The 23456-nt window shown below is 35.9% G+C and overlaps 6 protein-coding genes, 1 long non-coding RNA gene and 1 other non-coding gene across 10 annotated transcripts in view; 5 read left to right on the forward strand and 3 right to left on the reverse strand.

The window, feature by feature from the left end:
• The window catches only part of Ndf (Nucleosome-destabilizing factor), a 34180-nt gene extending 30426 nt beyond the window's left edge, over positions 1-3754 (reverse strand). The window contains exons 1-7 of the mRNA XM_012362558.2: positions 3600-3754; positions 3479-3515; positions 2189-2277; positions 1984-2110; positions 1576-1677; positions 1247-1438; positions 240-413 (exon numbers count right to left, since the gene is read on the reverse strand). Of these exons, the coding sequence (XP_012217981.1) occupies positions 240-413; positions 1247-1438; positions 1576-1677; positions 1984-2110; positions 2189-2277; positions 3479-3515; positions 3600-3634 (756 nt within the window). The 5' untranslated portion in view covers positions 3635-3754. The remainder of the gene's footprint in view (positions 1-239; positions 414-1246; positions 1439-1575; positions 1678-1983; positions 2111-2188; positions 2278-3478; positions 3516-3599) is intronic.
• Positions 3755-4242: 488 nt separating this feature from the next.
• Positions 4243-6192, forward strand: Ndfip (Nedd4 family interacting protein). 2 transcript variants are annotated; one of them, XM_012362499.2, is made up of 6 exons: positions 4243-4462; positions 4991-5011; positions 5098-5238; positions 5432-5555; positions 5636-5821; positions 5918-6192. In XM_012362499.2, the coding sequence occupies exons 1-6, from the start codon at positions 4436-4438 to the stop codon at positions 6019-6021; spliced, it is 603 nt and encodes a 200-aa protein (XP_012217922.1). In that variant the 5' UTR covers positions 4243-4435; the 3' UTR covers positions 6022-6192. The 2 variants fall into 2 exon arrangements, with proteins under 2 accessions (XP_012217922.1, XP_012217921.1); XM_012362498.2 differs by having other exon boundaries at positions 4244-4462; positions 4865-5011.
• A 490-nt stretch (positions 6193-6682) lies between these two features.
• Positions 6683-7986, reverse strand: LOC136999349 (uncharacterized). Its single transcript, XR_010889710.1, has 2 exons — positions 7685-7986; positions 6683-7272 (listed from the first exon to the last, which is right to left on the reverse strand). It is a non-coding gene; the product is annotated as an uncharacterized lncRNA (long non-coding RNA).
• On the forward strand, positions 7203-7274 carry TRNAQ-CUG (transfer RNA glutamine (anticodon CUG)). The gene has a single exon. It is a non-coding gene; the product is annotated as a tRNA-Gln (tRNA).
• On the forward strand, positions 7972-10505 carry Cyp40 (Cyclophilin 40). The gene is made up of 6 exons (XM_012362485.2): positions 7972-8164; positions 8254-8391; positions 8686-8984; positions 9074-9202; positions 9292-9546; positions 9615-10505. The coding sequence occupies exons 1-6, from the start codon at positions 8077-8079 to the stop codon at positions 9849-9851; spliced, it is 1146 nt and encodes a 381-aa protein (XP_012217908.1). The 5' UTR covers positions 7972-8076; the 3' UTR covers positions 9852-10505.
• Positions 10495-17124, reverse strand: Cep97 (centrosomal protein 97kDa). Of its 2 annotated transcripts, XM_067352943.1 has the most exons (14): positions 16979-17124; positions 16825-16885; positions 16404-16555; positions 16099-16257; positions 15918-16019; positions 15607-15803; positions 15243-15326; positions 14843-15138; positions 14575-14664; positions 13687-13890; positions 13030-13626; positions 12816-12948; positions 12520-12742; positions 10495-12443 (listed from the first exon to the last, which is right to left on the reverse strand). In XM_067352943.1, exons 2-14 carry the CDS (start codon positions 16835-16837, stop codon positions 11859-11861), a joined length of 2835 nt encoding a protein of 944 aa, XP_067209044.1. In that variant the 5' UTR covers positions 16838-16885; positions 16979-17124; the 3' UTR covers positions 10495-11858. The 2 variants fall into 2 exon arrangements, with proteins under 2 accessions (XP_067209044.1, XP_012218036.1); XM_012362613.2 differs by lacking the exon at positions 14575-14664 and having other exon boundaries at positions 16979-17111.
• Positions 17125-17340: 216 nt separating this feature from the next.
• LOC105669579 (probable RNA-binding protein EIF1AD) lies at positions 17341-22285 on the forward strand. The gene is made up of 3 exons (XM_012362617.2): positions 17341-17482; positions 21520-21796; positions 21968-22285. The coding sequence occupies exons 2-3, from the start codon at positions 21530-21532 to the stop codon at positions 22160-22162; spliced, it is 462 nt and encodes a 153-aa protein (XP_012218040.1). The 5' UTR covers positions 17341-17482; positions 21520-21529; the 3' UTR covers positions 22163-22285.
• On the forward strand, positions 17346-21390 carry PolG1 (DNA polymerase gamma, catalytic subunit tam). Its single transcript, XM_012362612.2, has 2 exons — positions 17346-17482; positions 17543-21390. The coding sequence occupies exon 2, from the start codon at positions 17583-17585 to the stop codon at positions 21381-21383; it is 3801 nt and encodes a 1266-aa protein (XP_012218035.1). The 5' UTR covers positions 17346-17482; positions 17543-17582; the 3' UTR covers positions 21384-21390.
• Positions 22286-23456: the final 1171 nt, after the last annotated feature.

The following is a 23456-nucleotide window of genomic DNA, read 5'->3' on the forward strand; positions in this document are numbered from 1 at the left end:
TGTCATGTGTGTGTGTATGTATATATATACTTTTATATATATATATATATATATATATATATATATATAAAAGATAATTCAATCTATTTCTTTATTATATATTAACTGCTCCAAATATTTTTTTATTATTTAATAAATAATAATCTTATTTCTATTATAATAGAGTGCGTTCAGCACTAGCAAAAAATTTTCACGTATAATATTATAATAAAAGATATATATTATATATCGGTACATACCTTTTCTTGCGTCCGATTCCATACGATCACACTATGACCACTGTTGATCAAATTTTTCACGATTCCGCTACCCATAATGCCGAGTCCAAGGAAACCAAATTTCAGCTTCGACGGGAGGATGTTCTTCTCCTTAAGGGTTTGAGACATTGTTTCTACATCTAAAGGCGGTGTAACCTGTGCAAAAAATAAAGGACTATTATGACTGGAAAAGGATAATGATACAGTTTTTTGCAATACTTTTTATAAAAAGGCAAGCATCTAATATTAAACACTTTCAGGATATATTATTTCTGAGATGTTTCTTTGTAATGTTCTTCCCATTTTTCTAGATTATGTTAAACGTTCAATATGTTTTATTATCGATAAAAAAATTGGGAAATTTGTTATTTTTTCTATAATAATGCAATGTTTTAAGGCCTCTGTATTTTGTGAGGTCTTAGCTAATGCTTAATATGACTATAGATACATCCGTAGAGATTAGACATATTCTTATTATGTCATTTAAATTCAAGCTGAAATTTTTCATATTTTTATAATCATATATTTTTTAAATATTTTTTGTATTAAATTAAAATAGATTTGTGTGAATCAATAGGGTCATCATATGACTGCGGCACCGAAGCGCATTTGTATATATTTGTGTATACACACACATATATATATATACACACACACACACACAGAGACACACACACACACACAAATACACAATATTTTGCGCATTTAATTCTCGGTCTCCAGTAACATACTTAATGATCCAAAATATTAGAACAAAACTTAAATTTAAACGACTACATTTAGCACTAAATGTGCACTGTAATTTCTTGCATTAATATATATTTTTTCAATGTCATGCATTTGTGTTAAAATTCAAGTAAAATTTATACCATTTTAATATCATTATTAAATCATATTGCTTAAAGTTTCATTATATTAATAATCATGTAAATACAATAATTCATCTTTTGTAATAATAATGAGAGAAAGACATCAACATAGCTACTTACAGGTCTGGCGATATTTGCCGGTCTGTTTAGAAGTGAGCCTGTTTTTCTAGCAGGAGTAGAATGATTCAATGTAGGACTAACGCTGCCAACTCTGTTGCTATTGCTGGTATTTGATTCCCTACGCTGCTTTTTAGCAGGTCGGCGATCACCTGTACTGCTATCGCTTAATCGTTTAGGAGTTTTTGTTGCTTCCTGTAGCAGTAGTTTTTCAGTTTGCATATATATAATATATATAATACAAAATAAACAATTATACAAATAATACACAATGAACAATTTTTGCAATTTTTATCAATCTTTACAAAAAAAATGCAAAATTTGCTACTGACCTTGCGTGGTTTTGGTGTTTTGACGACAGGTTTCTTCTCAGTCAAAGTCTCTTCTTTAAGTTTGTCAAACAAAGAATCCGGATCCAAACCATCTTCAAACACCTGATGCATCAATGTAAAAAACTTAATATACATAAACAACGATTATTATGTATTTTATTTTTAATTTTATATTTTTTTTTATTCTCTCGATGTGTATGTGTGTGCTTGTACAAAATTTTATTATTAAATATTATTTTATCATAAAATTTTATCGTTAAATATCATTTTATCATAAAATGTTATCATTAATATAATATTTAATTAGATCAATTTAATGTTTATAATATAATTACATTTTAATGAAATGTAACTGAAACAACAGATAATTCATAAATTACCAAATTTAATTCTAAAAATTTAACTTACCTCTCCTTTAGCGATAAATTCTTCTATAGCTTCTACTGCATCTTTGAAAGCGCCAGATTTGCTAGATTTTACTAGAGTATCTTTATACTCTTGGTATGGTTTAATGTGGGTTTCTTCTATCCAAGCGCTACAACAAAACATATTATTGCAGAATACAAATTATAATAACATTTTATGCGTATGATAAACTGAAAGTAGAACTTACTAATTATTTGTCCCAAAGAAGAAAATACACTGTACTGGTCCCTTTTTAGTATTTGCGGGCTTCTTTAGATCCTTCGAGGGAACTGAGACCTTTACATGCCATTATAAAATTTATATATATGATTTATATTCAAAATTAATATTTTTTGTATATATCTTATAATCCATTGCAATTTACAATTCATTCGTGAAGCAATATTATCAACAATAATATTAACACATTGCAAAATAAAATGTAATACAATATAATACAAAAATTGACAATATTTTTATATAACACAATTGTTTCACCTACAAATTTCTATAATATAAAATTAAAACAAAAAATCCTCAGAAAAATTCTATAAATTTGAAAGTATGGCAAGTATAAAGAAATATTTTTTACGTATGGAAATATGACAAGTATGTATAAATACTTTTTAAATATTTATCATATTTTTATCAAGTGATAATTCTTCAGCCGTAAACGTTAAAACAAATTCGTTTTTTTATTTATATATTAGGATGAAAAACTTTTATGTTAAAGAAAGATTATACAGAAACTGCATACTTGTAGTTTTCTTCCGATTTTTGTATGCCTCTGTTGTGAACTGATAACTAGCGCGCAAATTATCATAAACTTCAAGGAACGAGATTTTCAGTAACATTTCTTACACTTGATTATTTTCTTCTTTTCCCTTAAAGTAAGCTTGAATATGCATTTCTATTTCATTATAAATGTGGAGAACGCAGCTGTGATAATTTGATCAAACGTAATCGCGCCCGCTCGTGCAACACGATGTCAACGTCACAAGCGTTTCCACCAATCAAACGAAAGAAGACAGATTACGCGGGACGAATTCTAAAGTCTCGTCGACAGCGGACCTCGGTACTATTATCCAATTTATTGCGTCAACAAATATATAACGGAGATGACTGGTTTCGCGGTGAACTCAAACGAAGGAGAAAGATGCGATCGCTCGGTGTCGTTGGCGTATTTAGGTTATATTATCGCGGTTTGCGCGCCAATTTGAATTCGAAGGTCGGGTGTGGCGGGAGATAGTCCCGTGCGATGCGATGCGGGCCGGAGCAGTGGCGTCGACAGCTGCGTCACGGACGGTGCCACTTTATGTTGACGAACGCCGATAAAACAAAACGGTTTACGCAAACGAGTAACGACACAATCCACCAAATACAAGCGATCGAGCGAGCGCGTATGCTGACCCGCAACGCGCGCGCGCAAGCGACGTTCACGAAGCAAAGGCGCGAGCCCGCGCGTTAAGACGGTCTCTAGTTGGGGGATAGCACTTACCCGGCCGGGCCACGGTGAGAATCCCTTCATCTTCGCCCTGAAAGTCAAAAAGAAAGATGGAGTACATTAGTACGCCCGCACCAAAGTACACGATCACGATATGCACACTCTTAATACACACCATACTAGATCACCCAGTTTGAATACTTCCGACATCACGATGACAACAATCGATCTACCTGCCCTAGTGACGGTCAGCGAGCGACTGACTGGTGAACGCAGCGTCGTTTATGCGCGACGACGTGAACGGAGTCACCTCCTCCTCGCGCTGCCCCCTACTGAACCGACTACGCCGGCCGGCTAGTCAAATAAGCGACTATTTCACGGATCGGCAGTGTTCGCAATATATTACGTGTAGTATTGCAGATATTGATATTGTGCGTTATTTGCAGTATGTAGAAAATGCATTGCATCGCTGTTAAAAAAAAACCAGTGAAAGTCATTAAAATTGTGAAAGGCATGCTTCCGGTAGATCAGACTGTTTTCCGGTGGTTATAGTCCCGTCCTAAGGCTTGATTTACAACGCGTGTTTGTAGTAGAAGCCAATTAGCGCTTAGTATTTCAAAAGACAATTGTTGACAATTATTAATAATGTAGAAAATAATAATATTATAACATAATAATAAAGAGAAAATAAAAAATTAAAGTAAAGTGGAAAGAAAACAGAGTAATGTCGTATCTGAATATATTTACAATAGAGAAAAAAACATAATTTATATTGTTGGTATGAGCAGAGCCTAAAGAATTCGTGGTCACTCCTTGGGAATGATAGACGTAACTTTAGAACAACGTGAAATTCTCACGTCGGTTACGACTTACCAGCTGTCAGACATCGATTGTGAACGCTTTTTGCTGCTTTGGAAAGCAGCATTTTACGTTTCATAAACGCGTGTACCGTCCCCCACGGAGGTCATTAGCGATATTATTTATCAGTTGCCTCGCGATACCTGGCCGGAAATGGACAGTAACGTCCATCACAACACGGTACGTCCATTGATGACAAGCCGTAAATGGTTCCGTTCATCAAATGCTTCACGGACATTGCTCTTTTTTGTACCAAAATATTTTACGCGAAATATATCTCGCCACCGCGGGAGAACATTATGAATATTTGCGCATTTCGTGTGATAGAAATGTATCTTGCACGATCGTCAATATTTTTTCGTTCGACTGTAGTTACCTTCAAATCATTCATTTTTCTAACTTCGTCATTTTGTTTTGATCATTTTTACTGGACTCTAGACAAACTGCACCATTATTTATATTCTGATGAGACATGTGTATTTTGATTTTAAAAACTTTTATCGGTTTATTTTGAAACGGAATAAAGAATTTAACAGCAATATTCTGCATTTATCAAAATTTATTCCATGAATTGCTCTATAGCCGCCTCAAACAAGTGCGGATACTAGTGGCGAAACGTCACAGCAAAGCGAAATTCCTACTATGACTATGCCGTTCACACAAATTGATATACTTGTTCATTCTGGTGCTTCTGCAACTGGCGCACAGGTCGCAACAACAAATCGGATGGTAATGTAATATAAACTATTACACAGTTTACAATGTGTAAACTATTCATTAATATAAATGATCATTAATTCAATATAATTGTTTAGTCTGATGGAGAAGAGATTCCACCCCCGAAACCAGATTTTAGTGCGCCACCTCCATATGAAGTAGCTACCAAATTACCTAGTTATGAAGAGGTGCAACGCGAAAAGACCCTACAGGGTGAACCTCAACCTCAAATACATATGGTATGTACAGATTGCTCAACTTAAAACTAATCCGTGTACATAACTTTTATGCACGCGGACCAATTTTAAGTAGAACATTCTGTAATTGTAGCTAAAAGAACTTTAGAACGTGAGTATTTGCGATTATTTGTGTGAGCTGCATGAATATTTATATTTTAAACCAATTACAAGAATTAATTTAAATATTTTATAGCCAGGAAATATTAGACCACCACAACAACCTCTGACGATATTGGCTATAGATACAGAAGCTGCAGAGGGAGATCCAGAAAGTGGATTACTTGGCACAGATTTTATGTTCTTCACAGCGTTTCTTGGTAAGATACTTTTATATCTTGCAAACTTTTCTTTCTCTTAAAGCGAAAATTATTTATATTAATTTATTTGTCTGCTACAGTGGCATTCCTATTTAATTGGATTGGATTTCTGTTATTGATGTGTTTCTGTCATACTATTGCATCTCGTTACGGTGCATTAGCTGGTTTTGGATTGTCCCTAACAAAGTGGACACTTATTGTCAAGCATTCCACTGATCTTGCATCACGAGAAAATTCATGGCTCTGGTGGTTAATAATGGCATTTGGTGTGTATAATATTCCAGAAATTTTGATTACAATTCGATTACATTGATTACATATTCTACACTTGTTACTAAAAATGTAAAATGATATTTGTTTAGGAGTGCTAATTTGTGTGCGTGCCATCGTCCAATATCTGAACATCAAGCGTGGTTGGAGACTACTGTCCGGAAGTGCACAGGAGCGTCTACTTTTTTTCTATTGAAAACCATTGAATCTGCACCTTTATTCAACTATGCTTTAGAACAAACACAGCATTTCTATATGTGGGATCGTATTTGTATAATATATAATCGACATTCTTAAGGGAAAGCATTGTATAGATCGTAATATTTATCAATCGTATCTATATAGAATAAACAGATCTTCAAAACAATTTGCCAAACTCACTATGTGAAATGAAGACAATGCAAGAAACTATAAAGAGAGGCGACTTGTCTTTCGCACACATACCAAAACACAAATATTGTTTTATGTGACGTCCTACGAGATAGGCTACAGAAAAAAAAAAGAGAATTGTACATTTTTATTGCTCAAAATACGTACAATGCTTTAAGATGATCTTATTCATTTGTGCGTTGTTCATTTGAACACAAATTGCTAAAGTACGTAAATGCGTAGAGCGCATGTCAAATTGTAAGTCATACCGGAGTCAAAATGTGTTGTGTGGACGAGTAAAATATACGATTTGTTATTTCCAGAATACTGAAAGCTAAAAGTTCTGATAGTATATAATAGCGCTAGAGGAGCTTCTAGAGATTTGATTACTTACAATATAAGTGTATTAATATCTTGCTTGTTTATATAGTATTGTAATTTATATATACACATATATACATAGCAAGAATTCTTATTGAATTCTGAAGTATAAATTAAAGATATATAAATATATATATATATATATATGTATTAAAATTTATTATATAACAAAGCGATATGCGATTATACGTTATTCTGTGAGAAATTTCATTATTATACTTATTATAATGATAAAACGGAAAAATAGGCACCTGGTATTTTTATGTTATCCCTTCCCTGTTTAATTCAAGAATTAGATATAACAACTATATATACACATATGTGTTTTGTACAAAGCATTATTATATGTTACACGCACACACATACACACATATATATATATATATATACAAATTTACACATAATATACTTTTCAATGAACATTTTGCAAATGCAGTAAATAAATAAATTTTTATCCATCGTCGAAAATACATTATTATTCCGTCGCATATGTAAGTTTCTGATATTTGTACCGGCTAAGATTACAGATTTGTATCAATATATTCTAAAATTGTTTAAAATTGCAAAAATTTTTATTGTAAAATTTCGAAACTTCATATATGTCGTCTACCACTCTCTTCTAGAAGAGGTCCCATGGTGTAATGGTTAGCACTCTGGACTCTGAATCCAGCGATCCGAGTTCAAATCTCGGTGGGACCTAATTTTTTGGAGTATATATTTTCTTTATTATCATTCACATTGATGAGAGTTACAATTATATTTGTACAAAATTGCAGTTTTTATTTTTTACATATAATAGTCAATTAATCGCACATTATTGTTTTAAATAATTGTATTCACATTTCACTAGAAAACAACAATGATAATTCGTATCAAATTTGAATATTATCATTTGATCAAAAGTACTATTAAAGACGAAAGTTTGCTTCACAATCTAGTATTATATTACAATCTACACATAGCTACGACACAATAATATATTACATTTTTTATAAAACTGCAATTTAGTAGTTATAATAACTAAAATCAGAAACAAATCACTCAATTATTTATACATTTTTCTATGTTATGTTAAAAGATTTCTTTGATAATCACGAAAATTTACTCACAACAGAGTTTGATAATGTTCGTTGTCTACTGTGTAAAATATAAGCGACTGTGATGTATAGCAGTGATGTATAGTGAAGCAAACTTCCGTATATTTGTACGAAATATTATGTGCACAAAAATGTTTTAACAGATTCAGATAAAAGAGATAGACTTAGGACAAGTACGTAAATAAATTAATAAAAATACTGTTAAAATGTGCGGTGGAATACAGCAACATAAGGATATTGAAGTTTTTTTCAAAGTACGTACTTTACTGATATTTTATCCTTCGCACATGCGCAAAGACACATATCTTAATCGCAACACCTCTCCAAAATATTATGTTTATGTGAATATCGCATATGTTATATACACTTGTAAGAAAAAATCAAAGTCTGACAATCATACTAACATGCTGACTTTTTCGAAATATGATACAAATAAGATTTTTGAAGATAACCCCATAGTTTTTTTAGATCTCGCAATCGGCCCCGAAAAAGGTATCTTGCGTGAGGTTATCGTGAGGTTACAAATATTTCGTTGTAATCCAGTGAAACATGAGATTCATAGTTTTATTATTATTCTCTAGTGGGAAGAGTCATAATAGAATTATTTAAGAATATCGTGCCACAAACCGCTGAGAATTTTCGTGCACTATGCACCGGCGAAAAAGGTGTTGGAACAAAGGCCAAGAAGTTGCATTACAAAGGAAGCATCTTTCACAAAGGTATTTCTCAATTTTCATTATTTCATTCTTTACTGCCCAATATAATTTTTTTTAAATTTATATATATTGTCACATGATTTTAGTATTATCTGGTTTTCTTATGTTTTTTTTCATTTGTTTATTATTCTAATTTTAAAGTTTACAATATGGAAATATATTTTTAAGCTTTACGTTTTTTTTTAGATTATAAATAATATTATTTATTTAGAATACAGTTTGTTTTCTTAATTGAATATTCAATTGTTCACATCATAATATTGACTATCGCATACTTTTAATTTTGTGTTGCTGCAGTTGTCCCACAGTTTATGATCCAAGGTGGGGACATTGTTAATTATAATGGGACCGACGGAGAAAGTATTTATGGTCCTTATTTCGATGATGAGAGTTTTGTAACAAAACATAAGTACAGTGGATTACTTAGTATGGTAAATGAAGGAAAGCCAAATACCAACAGTTCTCAATTTATCATCACTGTTCAACCTTCCATACATCTGGATAAGACTAATGTAGTATTTGGAAAAGTTATAAAAGGTATGGATGCTGTGTTGGAAATCAATAAAGTAGCAACAGAAAAGCATGTTCCACTTGAGGTAAGATATCTGTATCTTGACAAACAAAAATAATAATTTCTGCACTTTATAAAATAATAATCATCCAGTTTCACGATTGGTTTGTTTAGAAAGTAAGTATAATCGATTGTGGGGAATTGGAAAAAGATGCAAATTGGGAACTGGAAGAGAATGAGGAATCTCAGGATATTTATCCATCATGGCCAACAGATTGGATTTATCCTGCCCATAATCTCAATGTAAATTATTTTTCGTATATCGTTTTCAAAAATGTTTTACATTTTATATATAATAAATTTTATTTTGATGAGTTTATTCGCTTTTTTAGTACAAATATATGGAAGAAGTCATAATGAAGATAAAAGACACTGGAAATGATTATTTTTTAAAAGAAAATTTTATAGATGCTGGTAGAAAGTATAAAAAAGCATTACGGTATTACCATTGGATGACTAAGCAGCAAAACATGACAGACACATTTTATGCTTCTTTAGAAAATCTTAAATTGATTTTGTTACTTAATCTAGCTGCTGTAAAATTAAAGCAGAAAAAGCATCATGAAGCTATATATTTTTGTGAAGAGGTAAATTGAATATCTTTTGAGAAAATAAGACAATACTGCTTTATATTTTGATGTGCAATTTTATGCAGGTTCTAAAAGTGGACAAAACTAATCACAAAGCATTACATCGAAGAGCACAAGCCTATGAGAGCATGAATGAATATGAATCAGCGTTAAAAGATTGGGAGAAAGTGTCTGAGCAGTATCCCAATGACAACAATCTTAAATTGAAAATAAAGAAAGCAAAAGAAAAAATAAATTCTTACCTAAAAAATGAAAAATTAACATATAAAAATATGTTCCGTGAGTACATCTTTTACTCATAAAAATTTTAATAAAAATTTATTTTATTAAAATTTTTATAATTTTTTAATAAAATTTTTAAATAAAAAAAAATTTTTTTAGATAGTTGATAAATCAGTTTATTTTAATTAATAAATTGAAACAGATATTTAAAAATTAATTACATTATCAAATATAAAAATGTTGAAAAAGATCAATACAAGTATCAGATTTTTTTATCAAATACAATAAATCGAAATATCAATATTTTAATCAATATACAAATGTTTGTGTTATATCATTACTTACTGATAAATTAAATGTGAGATGTTAAGAATTATGTTTATTATATTTGTTATTATATATCTTTTTGATATATTTTTATTTTAAAATTATCTTTTTTATCTAATAAACTAGAAAGAAAAATATCTCATAAATATTTCAAGTTATTAGATACTTGTGAAGTGCATTTTTTATTGTAAAGTTAGACAGTAACATAACAAATTTTGGATATATATATATCTTTTCTTAAAATAAAATTATATATAAATTTAAAATGTTATAACGTTTAAAATAATGTATATATAATAACTGATGCGATTGGCGTGTGATAATTTAAATATTATATATTACTTTGTATAACTTGTAAGTTTTGTCAGGGAATGAGAAATAAATGTAATACTGCAGTTATGTTTCTACATTCTCGATTCACGAGTAAATCAATCTCCAATCCATGTTATTATTAGGAAATTACTTTGGTTCACATCACGATTTATCTCTCAAAAAATCACATTATAAATTTAAGCTAAGCATATCCTATGAGCAAACATTACTACAATATACTCGCAAGTTACATCATATGCATTGAACGTTTATCTACGAATTCACAAACATTCTGAATTATTTTAAAAATTTCAAGCACCAAAAAATGCATCAGCGAGTAAAATAATATGTTGCAATTGACGTACAATGTCATTTTATTAAGCTCGCGTGTATTTGCGGAATATTAAATGATTCAATCAACAATTCTTTGTCGCAATAAATTATCGTAGAATCAATAGTTATGAAAACGCAATTACATTTCTTTCATATGATTTAAATCGTGTTTTTCAACGATGCAATAGCGTGTTTTCAATGAAGATCTCGCAATATTTATTTTATAACATTGAGTAATATCTACATAACAATTCTTGAGTAAATATCTACAGTGTATCTAAATGTAAAAGCTACTGTATTGACTAGTTTCAATTATATTTTCTTACTAATTTTTCCTAATGCTTCAGTATCTTTAATATATACTAAAAGTAACACTTTTGTATATTGAGAAATAAATAGGTAAATAAATTATTAAATATGAAATATTGCGTGAAAAAAGCCAAAAATTGAATAGCTATATTATATAGATGTGCTTTGTCGATAATAAATATATTTCTTTATGTAGATGCTGTAATTTTTGACAATATTAATATATAAATCGGTATTTCTTTTAATGCAGTCTCTTGGAATAGCATCAAACTATTTCAAGGAGGTAAGAGAGCAATGAATTAGTGGAATGTTTTTGAAACAGTTCTCAATCAGTTCGGTAAAATATATACTGTTTGTTTTATGTGAATGTTTTACAACTACTGCCAATAACCGGAGGTATGGACGGAAAATTTCCAAAATTTCTTACGGTGACACGAATAACATAACAAAAATTGAACAAATTGAGTCAGACACTTTATAGTCGTTGATGTAACTTTTTGCTAAAATATCGGTTATACCGCACTGTTTTTATCAATCTTGTTTATTTAAATTACACGGATACTCTTTATTTCATCAGAATGGCAGCTTGTTGTAATCAAAGTATCCCTTTTTGTAACAAAATGTTTTTTACGATTAAAATTAATCTAGTTTTACAGTATCGTTACGCTTACAAATACTTTTTCGACGTTATTTACAGTGAGCATCTTTGGACGTGCGTGTTTCTTTCGCTTCGCACGTACCGTTTTAGCGTGATTGCATTACTCACAAGGCATATGGTGTGGAAATTTCTCTCGCTATAGTCGAATCTAACAGATTTCCTTGTCGTCTCCATTGACTGCGTTTTCCTTCTCGGGGTTTTCATAGTGTTTTGCACCATTTTCCGTTTCGATCAAATTGTGCAGTTCCTTGCACAGCGTTTCCTCGCATACCTCGCCGTCTATCGCGTTCTCGATTATTTCTTCGTAATCATTTGTCGCCTCGTTCTCAACCGCCTCTTTCAAATCGGATTCTATTATCTCCTCGCAACTCTTGAACATCTCCGGATTCTCGTTCGAATTCAGCACCTCAGGATTCTCGTTCGAATTTAAGATGTCCGTATTGACTTCGTCATCCGTCGTGTCGGTGGATTGCGACACCTTCTTCAGCACGCTGTCAACCAAGTTGGACGCGAAACTCTTGTTCTCATTTCCCTCGTGTATCGTTTGATGTATCGGCAAACTCTGCGGTCTGTTAGCGCGCACGTACGGAAACGTGTTCTCTTCGCCTGCTGGTGTGTGCACGGCAGATATTTCAGTTTGAGTGCCGACACCGTTATCGACGAGAGTCGGCCTCGGTTTCATACTCGACATGCAACGCTTTATCTCGGACATCGAGTCCTGCAATTCCTGGACCTAAGAAACAAAAAAATGCATTATATATTAGAGAAATATGAAGTCTTTAGCAAACTCTCCTCAGCTAAAACCTCACCTGAGTGTGTAGTAAATTACACGTTTGCGCGAGATTGCTAACTACATCCGCGTTCGGTTGTAGAGCATTATCCGCATCGCTGAAAGCGTTCTCCCGATTGCTGCCCGGTTGAAGACTGACGACCTTTTTCCACAACGCGTTAATCGCTTGCATTTGTAACAATTGTAATTTATGCTCGCTTTCGAGAGCGGTCCTCGTGGCTTCCATGTCAGTTGACAGTTTCCTGTCAAATAATTTCACACAAATTTTATTCCCCGAATAATACACACAGGATCATGTGTTATGCGCAAACTTACTGAATGTATTTATTCGTTCTTAACATGTCGATCGTTTTTAATATATTGGTCGCCTTTCCGTTGAGATTCCTTGTGTAATATCCCCGCCACATTCTTTGAATGCAGATAGCAGCCTTTTCCACCTGATCCTGATCTGTTAATCCGAGAAGATACTCGTTAGTGCGTAATTAAATATAGAAAGTATTCGCATCTATTTTAAAATTTTGTACTTTACCTTTGTTGCTGTCTTCCTGCCTTCTTTGAAGGGCTCTATGTCGAATACCATCTAATTTCGCCTGACATACTTCGCTGTCCTCGTCGCTACTCTGTGTGGCGTTACCGCCGTCTTTGTCTTTATTCAAGTTGCTCTTGAGTCTCTCGTTCGCGCTCTTCGGCCGTTGTATGCTCCTAGCTAAATTAGGACTCTTCATGCTCCTCTTCGCCGGCAACGTCTTGCTCTGAACGTAATTGTTGATCTTCACACTGTGCGGACACTTGCTATTAGCGTACGTCACGACCGGCTTAGCTATATTCGGCTTCGGAACGCTGCAATTTGTCGCGGAATTACTCTTCACGAGCGCGTTCGCCTTTATAGCGCTCAGATTCGTTTTCGCCATAGGATTTACGGTGTTTATGATCGGAATTGCTTTCCCATCTCCGTCCATAGAAGGCTTGCTGGGTATCGTGATTTGACAGGGGGAGCTCAATTTGCTCGCCGTGGGCGTCTTTGGTAAAATCCGCGAAAGGCCAGACGGCGGGCGGAAGTCCGGACTCATTAAAGATTCCGGCACCGGTACCAGTTTCGTGGCCGCTTGCAACGGGCTCGATGTTTCTAAACAGAGAATGTTTTTCGTTACAATTTGTTTCCACATTATTAAATTATATGCCTTACCTTCCATATCCTGCAAGCTGTTGTTCGACGTTTTGTTACTCAGTGTACCGGAGAGCATATTCGGATCCAAGCTCTGGGTCATCATAGTGTTCTGTTCGTGGTCGTCGTTCAATAAAACGTGACACGAGGAGACCATAGCGTCCGTATGACAGCTGGACACCATGCGATCTGGCGATTTCATTTTCAGCGAGTTCCTCGCGGAAGCTGATAAATATTATTTGAAATCATATAATTGATATTTCTCACACTAGAAACTTATTCGCGTAAAAATTCAGTTGTGGGTAGTTTCTGACGCTAGCCTCGCTAGCCGAAGCATGCAAATGATACGCAGTCTACTAATCGAAATTATACGCTATCCAAAGGAAAAATGTGAACTATGTGAAAATGTCTTTCCAAATCGTCCGACTCTAATATGCTAACAAAATTGTCTAAGTAGCGACACTGTAATAAAATTTTTAACTGCTTTCATCTGCCAATGGTCGTACGCACTATAAGCCTAGAAAAGCGAGAACTGCTTAGAAAGTATAAGTGGTATAGGCATGTGCATGAATCCAAATCCTAAGTGTGTTCCTCCAACTCTATTGTAAATGTCAATTGTGATATATAGATCGGAATCGACTAGCAGCGAGAATGTAACGTTATAAATATTGTGCATAGAAATTAATATTAAGATATGCTTACAAAAAATTATGTAAAAAAATGTTAGCTTTACTATCTATATACTGTGGAATTGAGTGTAATTTTATTAAACAAAATCTAATATCTGTAATCTATTCGGGACAAATTAAAAAAAAAAAAAAAAAAAAAATTGCCCTTAGATTCCTGCACATTCCTGCTATGTCGTTTCATTCAATGTATATGATAAATCCTCAGTTTGATCTTGGATACCTTTGTAAGGGGCATGGTAGACACAGTACTTTGCCTCATAAAATTTTGGTGATTGTAAGCATTTATCTTCATAGTATGTCAACATTGGCACTAGAGAAAACAGATCATAACTAGGATGTGTGTGTATTGGACTTGACGACTGGAAAATCTAGATCACTACTAGTCCACTTCTCGCAACTACGAGTAGAAATCGACTTTTCGACAAAACTCACTTCCCGAGTTTTCCAATACGACACTACGCAAGAAATGACAGATTTATTGGACTCACTAGGTCGTCTGGGAGAATTTGTCCTGTTATTGCTAAGTCTACGTCTAGCGGCTGGTGAGGGACTCATTGCCACGCTACTCAAGCTGTGTACACTTCCGGCATCGCTCTGTTGATTCAATTGCTGTTGATGATGTTGCGCTTTGCTGAGTATGAGCCTAAGTTTCCGATCCGTCTCGTTCTCTAGGGATTCGCCCGAAAGCGGACATACGGACGCTAGATACTGAGCAAGTAACGCGTGTTCACCAACACGGAATTGTCTACCTCGTCCCTGAGAATATAGCCACTCTGCTTTCAAGCTGAATAAATGTTGTTGCCAATCAGTTTCCAATTGTCCAAATTCAATGAATTGATTTTTATATATAATATCAGTTACATAAGGATATACTTTTGAAGAACCCACCTTTCAAGAGGATCAACTGCATAACCGTCGATTGATTTTAAGCTCATACACCAATTAATAACAAAAGGCCGATAGTCAAACCCACTATAAGCTACTGGTTAAGAATGATATACTATCATAACTGTATTATGTTAATCTGAACTAACTTTATGTCTAGTAACTTATGTCTAGTAAATGTGAAAGCAATATTTGATCAGCAGAAAAGTTATGGTTTGTGTTATTTAAAAAATATAACACTATATTACCATGTCAGTATAACGATAAAATTATAAACGTAATTATAATATTAAAGAACATCAAAAAAAGGCTTACTAACTTCTAGTTGGAATAATAACAATGTGCATATAATTCACAAAAAGGATACATACTGTTACCTGTCATACTGACACAAGGATTGTTAGCGATTGAGAAATTCACCAGATTTTTGAGATTAGCCAAGTGTGACATTTCATTCAAATCAGTAATATTGTTATTCGCCAATGTGAAGGTTTCTAGGGATGTGGGCAAGTAACGTTCGCATTGACGTAATGTTATTATGCGATTGTTATGCAAGAAAAGTTCCTAAAATATCATTTACTTTATAAGAACATGAAATATAGACAATAAAAACAAAAAGCATTCAATTATCGCCACACAATTCTATAATACACTACATAGTCCATTATAATAACTTACCTTTAAACTTCGCAGATAAGATATATCTGAAATATGACTGATGCTGTTTTCAGATAAATCCAAATGTTCCAATTTAGTATTTGTGTGCAGATGTTCGATAGACTGTAAGTCATGAAATAATCATTACATGAAGTATTCTAAAACAATACATTGCAGCAAAGAGAACAGTATTATATCATACCTTGATGTTATTACCAGCTAAACAGAGAGTCTGCAAATTGATCATGTCCTTGATACCTTCTATTGTAAGTATACCATTGTTTGCCAAATTGAGAGTGACAAGATTATGTAACTTTGATACGCCGTACATCCGCAGCAATTGATTCCTGACTATTGAAAGCTGAAATAGGACCATGGAATATACACACATCTCAAAGTGACAAATATATCCGTCGCACTGATCGAGAGCTCGTTATATTCTATTATAAAACTAGACATTTTACACACAGATTAACAATATTCTTCATGTAAACTTGTATATAATACCTTGGTAATTCTGTGGTAAGAATCCAAATTATCAAGCCGTTGTATATCATTGTCATCTATGATCAATGTACTAATATCAGCATCTGAGGGACACCGACTGAGCTTCTTAAGACCCTGACCGCTCAGGTCGAGAGTATCGCAAACCAGAGATTCTAAAATCAAGAGCAAAGATCATTTTTAGTGATTTGTACACATATCTTGAATTTTAGAGGGCATGTGAACGGCGACAGGAAAAATGACAAGCGCGTGGGAAAGTGCGAGATTAAGTTTTGTCGTGTGCGACAAAAGATATAAAACATGTAATGTGTATAGCAGAAAATCTTTCGTCTGTAGAATCCTCTGCTATCGCCGAGTGAACAAATTACAAAGTAATTTAAACGATAATATTAGAATAATCTAATTCTACTATACGACTACTAACCAGTCGAAGCCATGACGAACACAAACTGGCGGACGCCGAGATGTCGTCGCGGTCACGAAACCTAACGAAGATCGATGTATATATATGTGTGTGTGTATATATATATATATTAGATTTTCGAACGAGACGGATATTTCCTATTAAAATTATTTACCTTACAGATTATATTTCTCACACTTAATAAATCAAGAAAATTCTCTTTCTCAGCCGTGCGTGACTGGCTTCTGTTTGCGAACAATTAAAATATATTTATATTAAATTTGCAAGCTGTTTCTATTTATTTATTTATCGCACGCGATTGTGACGATACGATTTATAGTATAACTATGCAAAATAGAGTTTCACCCGCAAAAATAGGGCGTATATTTGTGAAAGGAGAATTCGTTATTGATTTTCAAATTGCGTGATCGAGAGTGCGACTGTCGCGTGCTGTGTATAGAGGCTTTTATATCTATGAAATTTTTTTTCCCCTATGATCTGTGAGAACACTGATCTTGTGTTTGTAACCTTAAACTTCTATCTGTACACATGCATGTATCGCACGGCGCTGAATGCAATTTGACATTTGCTGTATCAGGACAGTGATTTTACTGAATTTATTGAATTATTGATTATTCCTTATAAAAGCAGAATTTGGTTAATAATTTTGTGCAATAAGGTAAGAATCCATTTTTTATTAAAGCTACTAGTACAATATTCTTGCGTGTTATGTGAATAGTTTCAGTACACGTGTTTCCACATTGCCGTGAGGAGGAGAAATGTTAAGCAGTAAAATGAAGCAGAAGATCCGCTTGATTAACATTTGCATCCGGCACAAATGCACGAACGTGGAGGACGGTATTCGATCTTCCACGAAGAGTAAGTGGAGAAAAGTGCAGCTGAAAAATGGCCAAAATGTGAAAGTTAACCGGGAGAACCCAACCTCTAAAAATGGCAATTCTGCATCGAACTCTGTTTATAATACGCCTGTGATACCTGATAATTTTGAGGCGGGCTTCTATAAATTATTTATACAGTCTGAAGGAAAATCAAGCAAATCAGACTTTAATGTACATGTGTCAAAAAATTCGAAAACGAGCGACAATAAACACTCGGATATAAAGACAAAAGATGAAAAAATTCGCAATGTAAATACACAAATGACTAGAACGTTGCATCAGCAATTTTCAAATAACACTCAGGAATTAAAACAAATAGAAAACAGCAGATCTGCTGATTTAGGCACGAATGAAAATAATGCTAGAGTTAATGAAGTAAATATACAAATGCTACCCACATCGTTGCACAAACAATTATTTAAAAAGGATAGTACGCAAAAGTTTCTCTCGGAAGAAGAAATCAGCAGTATAAGAAAAAACTTGGACGTGTATGGTATAAATGTAGAGGATGCAACCAAGCTACCAGATGTAAACTTGAAACTACCAGTTTTGGAAGGAAAAGATATAGAAGAGCACTTTTATAATATTGGAAAAGCTCAAGCGAGGCCCTATTTAAACATTATAAATGAAATTGTTAAGGATATTCCCGAGATGCCAAAGCAATGGATTTTCAAGGAAGGATGGACTAGATATTCTGCGGATGGTGCGATAGAAAGTGTAGATTATCCGCTAGAGGATGGTGTAATTTTCGACGTTGAAGTTTGTATGAAGCAGGGTCCCTTGCCCACTCTCGCCACAGCGGTGAGTAATAAAGCATGGTACGGCTGGGTATCGAATTCTTTGGCGCAGGATATTAGTCAGACGTTTGATACACAATTGTTTACTCCAAGCATGCTTGTTCCTATGGAAAGTAACAAGGAGGAATATGGACACAAGTTGAATCAGCATCAGAAGAAACCGAAGATTATCGTAGGTCACAACGTATCATACGACAGAATCAGAATCAAGGAGCAGTATTGGCTGAATTGTACAGGAGCTCGTTTTCTCGACACCATGTCACTGCACATATGCGTCAGTGGTCTCAACAGTTACCAAAGATCGTTATTAATGTCTAAGAAAACAATCCAAGAGAAGGATTTGTGGCTGGCCAACACTTCCTTGAACAGCTTGGTGGAGGTGCACAAGCTGTACTGCGGTCATGAGATAAGTAAAGAATCGAGAGACATATTTGTCGAAGGTACTATTGAAGATGTGAAAAATAATTTTAATATGCTGATGAGTTATTGCGCCTCTGACGCGGTCGCCACTCACAACGTCTTACGCAATTTATTTCCACTGTTTCAAGAGAGATTTCCGCATCCGGTTACTCTAGCCGGAATGTTAGAGCTTGGCTCCGCGTACTTGCCGGTGAATTCTAACTGGCAGAGATACTTGGAGGAGTCGGAATCCACCTTCGACGATTTAAACTACGAAGCAAAATTCACTCTGGCCAAGAGAGCCGATACTGTCTGTCATCTCATGCACGACGAAAAGTACAAGGAAGACCTGTGGATGTGGGATCAGGACTGGAGTACGCGGGAAATTAAGATGAAGAGTAAAGCATCGCCCTCAAAAACAGAGCTCAATACGGAAATGAGTGTGACAGAAAATGTAAACGATCAAGCGGACGATAAGAAATATTTGTCGGACGGCGAGGAAGAAGAGGAGGATTGTTTGGCGAAGCAATTTGCTTATTTGGAGGAAACCAGGCACTTATTGCCGGCTAGAATGCCTCATATGCCAGGATATCCAGCCTGGTACAGAAAACTCTGTCCCAAGCAGAGCGATGAAGACTGGGCGCCAGGTCCGCAGAACATCAGCACGTCCATGCAGGTGGTTCCGAAGCTGCTGAATCTTACTTGGGAAAAATATCCGTTGCATTATATAAGGGATCGCGGTTGGGGAATTCTGGTGCCTTACACGAACGATCCCGACGTTGGGACGAAACTACCGTTGAAGAATCTGCTGGCGCATTGCCCCTTGGCGATGTTTAACGGGTCTAGAGACGTTTCCGGCGACGCTATGTTCACTTTGAGCACCGACGTGCAAAACGACCTTCACAAGACGGAATTCTGGCGATTTAAGAAGAAGAAGAACGGCCCGGACGATAAAATGTACAAGGGCACCGGTGTGTGGTGCAACGTCGACATCGACAATTGCTGCTACTTCTTCAAGCTGCCGCACAAGGACGGCGCCAACTACAACGTCGGTAATCCGCTCGCCAAAGACTTCCTCAACAAATTTTCCGAGAACGTGCTCGCCGGTTTGGACGTCAGCGCGGCGGAGGTGCTGAAGATCGCTCGTACGCTGTCCTATTGGCGAAACAATCGCGACAGAATCATGTCGCAGTTGGTGATTTGGCTGGACGACCGGTCTCTGCCGAGCAGCCTTAAGAGAACGAAGGGAGGCGCGCGTTACGGCGCGATAATACCTCAGGTGGTCGTTTCCGGTACTTTAACGCGACGCGCCGTGGAGCCCACGTGGATGACGGCGTCGAATGCGCACGCGGAACGGATCGGCTCCGAGCTGAGATGCATGGTGCAAGCCCCGCCGGGATACAACATAGTGGGCGCCGATGTGGACAGCCAAGAACTGTGGATCGCCTCGCTCATCGGAGACGCACATTACAAGAGCGTTCACGGAGCGACGCCTTTCGGCTGGATGACTTTGATCGGCACGAAATCCAACGGCACCGATATGCACAGCGTCACCGCCAAGGCTATCGGTATCTCGCGCGATCACGCGAAGGTCATCAACTACGCCCGGATCTACGGCGCCGGTCAGAAGTTCGCCGAGCGACTGCTCAAACAGTTCAATCCGTCCATGACGGACGCCGAGTCGATCTCAAAGTCGCGCAAGATGTTCGCCCTCACGAAGGGCAAGAAAGTGTTCCGGCTGAAGGCTGAATTCGTCAACGACGACCTGGGAGACGAGCCTCTCACGTCTTATCAGGCGTATCAAGTGGCGAAGCTGCACGGCAAACCGCTGCACGATATGTTTCGGAAGAGCGAATGGGTTGGCGGCTCGGAATCGGCCATGTTCAACCGATTGGAGCAAATCGCTGGCAGCAAGCACCCGGTCACGCCGTTCCTCGGCGCAAGACTGAGCCGCGCCCTGGAGATCACCAACACCGACGACGACGACAAGTTCTTGCCCACGAAGGTCAACTGGGTGGTGCAGAGCGGTGCGGTGGACTTTCTCCACTTGATGTTGGTCTCCATGAGATGGCTGATGAGGGACAACGCCCGATTTTGCCTTTCGTTTCACGACGAAGTGAGATATCTGGTGCCGTCCAGGTACAAGTACAACGCTGCATTGGCCATGCACGTGACCAACTTGATGACGAGGTCGTTCTGCGTCTCGAGATTGGGCATGAGAGACCTGCCGATGTCGGTGGCGTTCTTCGCCGCCGTGGAAGTCGATACTGTCCTTCGCAAGGAGTCCGCTCACGACTGCAAAACTCCTTCGAATCCTCACGGTCTGCAAAACGGATACGAAATACCTCCCGGCGAGAGCTTAGACGTGTGGGCCGCCTTGGAGAGATCCGACGGTTCGCTAGGCTGGTGGCACAACGCGAAAAGTCGCAAAGTTAAATTAGCAGCGGAATGCAGCACGCAACCGGTGGAAAAATCCGTCGCTTAAAGCTGTTTAAATAAAAATTAATTTTGTACTGCTATTTTTGACGATCAAACATTTTGTTTCATTTAACATTCGAATAAGGGAAAGTGTACAGAAAAAGAGAAAAAAAATCAGAATCTTTTTTAATCTACTTTTACAGAGCGCGCACCATGTCTATAGCGACGAAGCGGAAACACGTCTTCCAGGAGCTCGACGATATGAGCCTCCCCACGGATTCGCAAACTATCGTGCGAATCGTTGCAGCTCGCGGCCATAATCTCCACGAAGTCGTCACTGCGGATGGAGAACAGTACCTCGTTTCGATGCCCACAAAATTCAGACAAAATATCTTTGTGAAGAGGGGTGACTACATTGTTATCGAGCCGATCAAGGAAGGCAAGAAAGTCAAAGGCGAAATTGTCAAGATACTCACAAAGGTGATTTTATAGTTATTTGTCTATATTTATTGTGCCATTTTATCAGTTCTTTTCACATCGTTTTATGAAGATATTAAGAAAATTATGAGAAATAGAAAGAAATAAATTCTGTTAAAAATATTTAACAATGCTGTTCTATCTTTCATTACAATGTCGTATTTATGTTTTCAGGATCACATAACGTTGTACCGCGCGCAGAACTGTTGGCCGTCAAAATTTGACGACGATCTGAAAAGGAACGGGCATTCGATAGAAACAAATTATACGACGTGCGACGACGAGGAGCTTTTCGTAAATACGAATAGGTGCCATAACAGTCAATTAGACGATAGTGAGAGCGATTCAGACTCTAGTGACTCTAATTAGCGTAAGACCGACAGACTTTCCTTTTGCACACATTGCAAATATGTATAATTTTGTACTTGTTAGTAAAAAAATCTCCTATTTTTATTAATATTGTATGTACAATTAAAATAATATTTTTGCATATATGTCGAATTTGATTTTACTATTACCATAGCGCACACCCGCACAATCGTCCACTTTTTTTCCCTCCCCTTTTTCAATACAGACACATTTACCCCCTTATTCTATTCTCCCAGTCATTTATACTCTGTTACATTTATAACCCACTTTCTCATTTCTTCCTCTCATATTTCCATGCTTCAATCTGTATACTGTTTCACAGCTTTGTTATTTTTACTTTTCCTATCTGCTAATCTCTTCCCATTCTATCTTTTCCTCGTTTTTTTTTCCACCCTCTCTTAATCCTCTCACAACCTTTCCCTCCACTCCCCCCCCCCCCCCCAAAAGTTCCATGAAATACTCGTTCCATTCCTCTAATTCTATCTTCTTAATTACTGCCTTCTTTTTTCTCTTTTCTCTTTTTATCACCTTTTCCTCACTGCATGCTTCACTTACTCCTCTTTTCCGTTTATCATTTATTAGCATTTTTATATAAATTCTTAATTTAGCAATTCTCAGTGTCGTAATGCTGAAAAGATTTTCTAAATTCCTTAAGAATTTAATCGAAGAAAAACTTGCTATTTGTTTCAAAGAATTTGCGAAGAATATTTAGGTGAGAAGTAATTAAAGCAGAATAGGTACTAATTTTCAGAGAGTATTATTTTGATAAGAAAGAGAATTAACACTATATTCGGTAAGCGATTAATAATATAGAAAACGCGTTGCAAAAAGTTAGAAAATTTTGCTTAACTACTGTTTATTTTCTAAGTCAAAGTAGATTGTTTTAGCAGTCTATAGAAGAAATGTCCACGTCATAATTGTTAAAATTTAATTTACCTATTTATTTTCAATCAAGTGGTTTGATCAAGTGACTTTAAAGCTGCTTATTTTTTTCGCGAGTGCGCGAGAAAGGAATTACTCGGTTGTCGTTTAAAGAAATTCAAGTGGAAGAGACAAAAAACCGAAGTCAAAGGATTGAATTACTGGTCACGAAGAAAAGCTGAAGAATCTAGGTGGAAGCACCTGTATGCTTGACCGAGTTTTTCTTCAAGTCTCGCGTATCGAGTGCGCATAATTGAAACCGCTCCGACAACGTGCAAAGTTACGGCGTACGATTTATGCCGTTTAAGGAAAGTTACGTCGCGCTTTTTATTGCGCTCATCAGAAGTTTGACAGAGGCAACATTCCCATCCAC

The sequence above is a fragment of the Linepithema humile genome, chromosome 1 (genome assembly GCF_040581485.1).
Source record: "Linepithema humile isolate Giens D197 chromosome 1, Lhum_UNIL_v1.0, whole genome shotgun sequence".
In the NCBI taxonomy this organism is placed as follows: Eukaryota; Metazoa; Arthropoda; class Insecta; order Hymenoptera; family Formicidae; genus Linepithema; species Linepithema humile.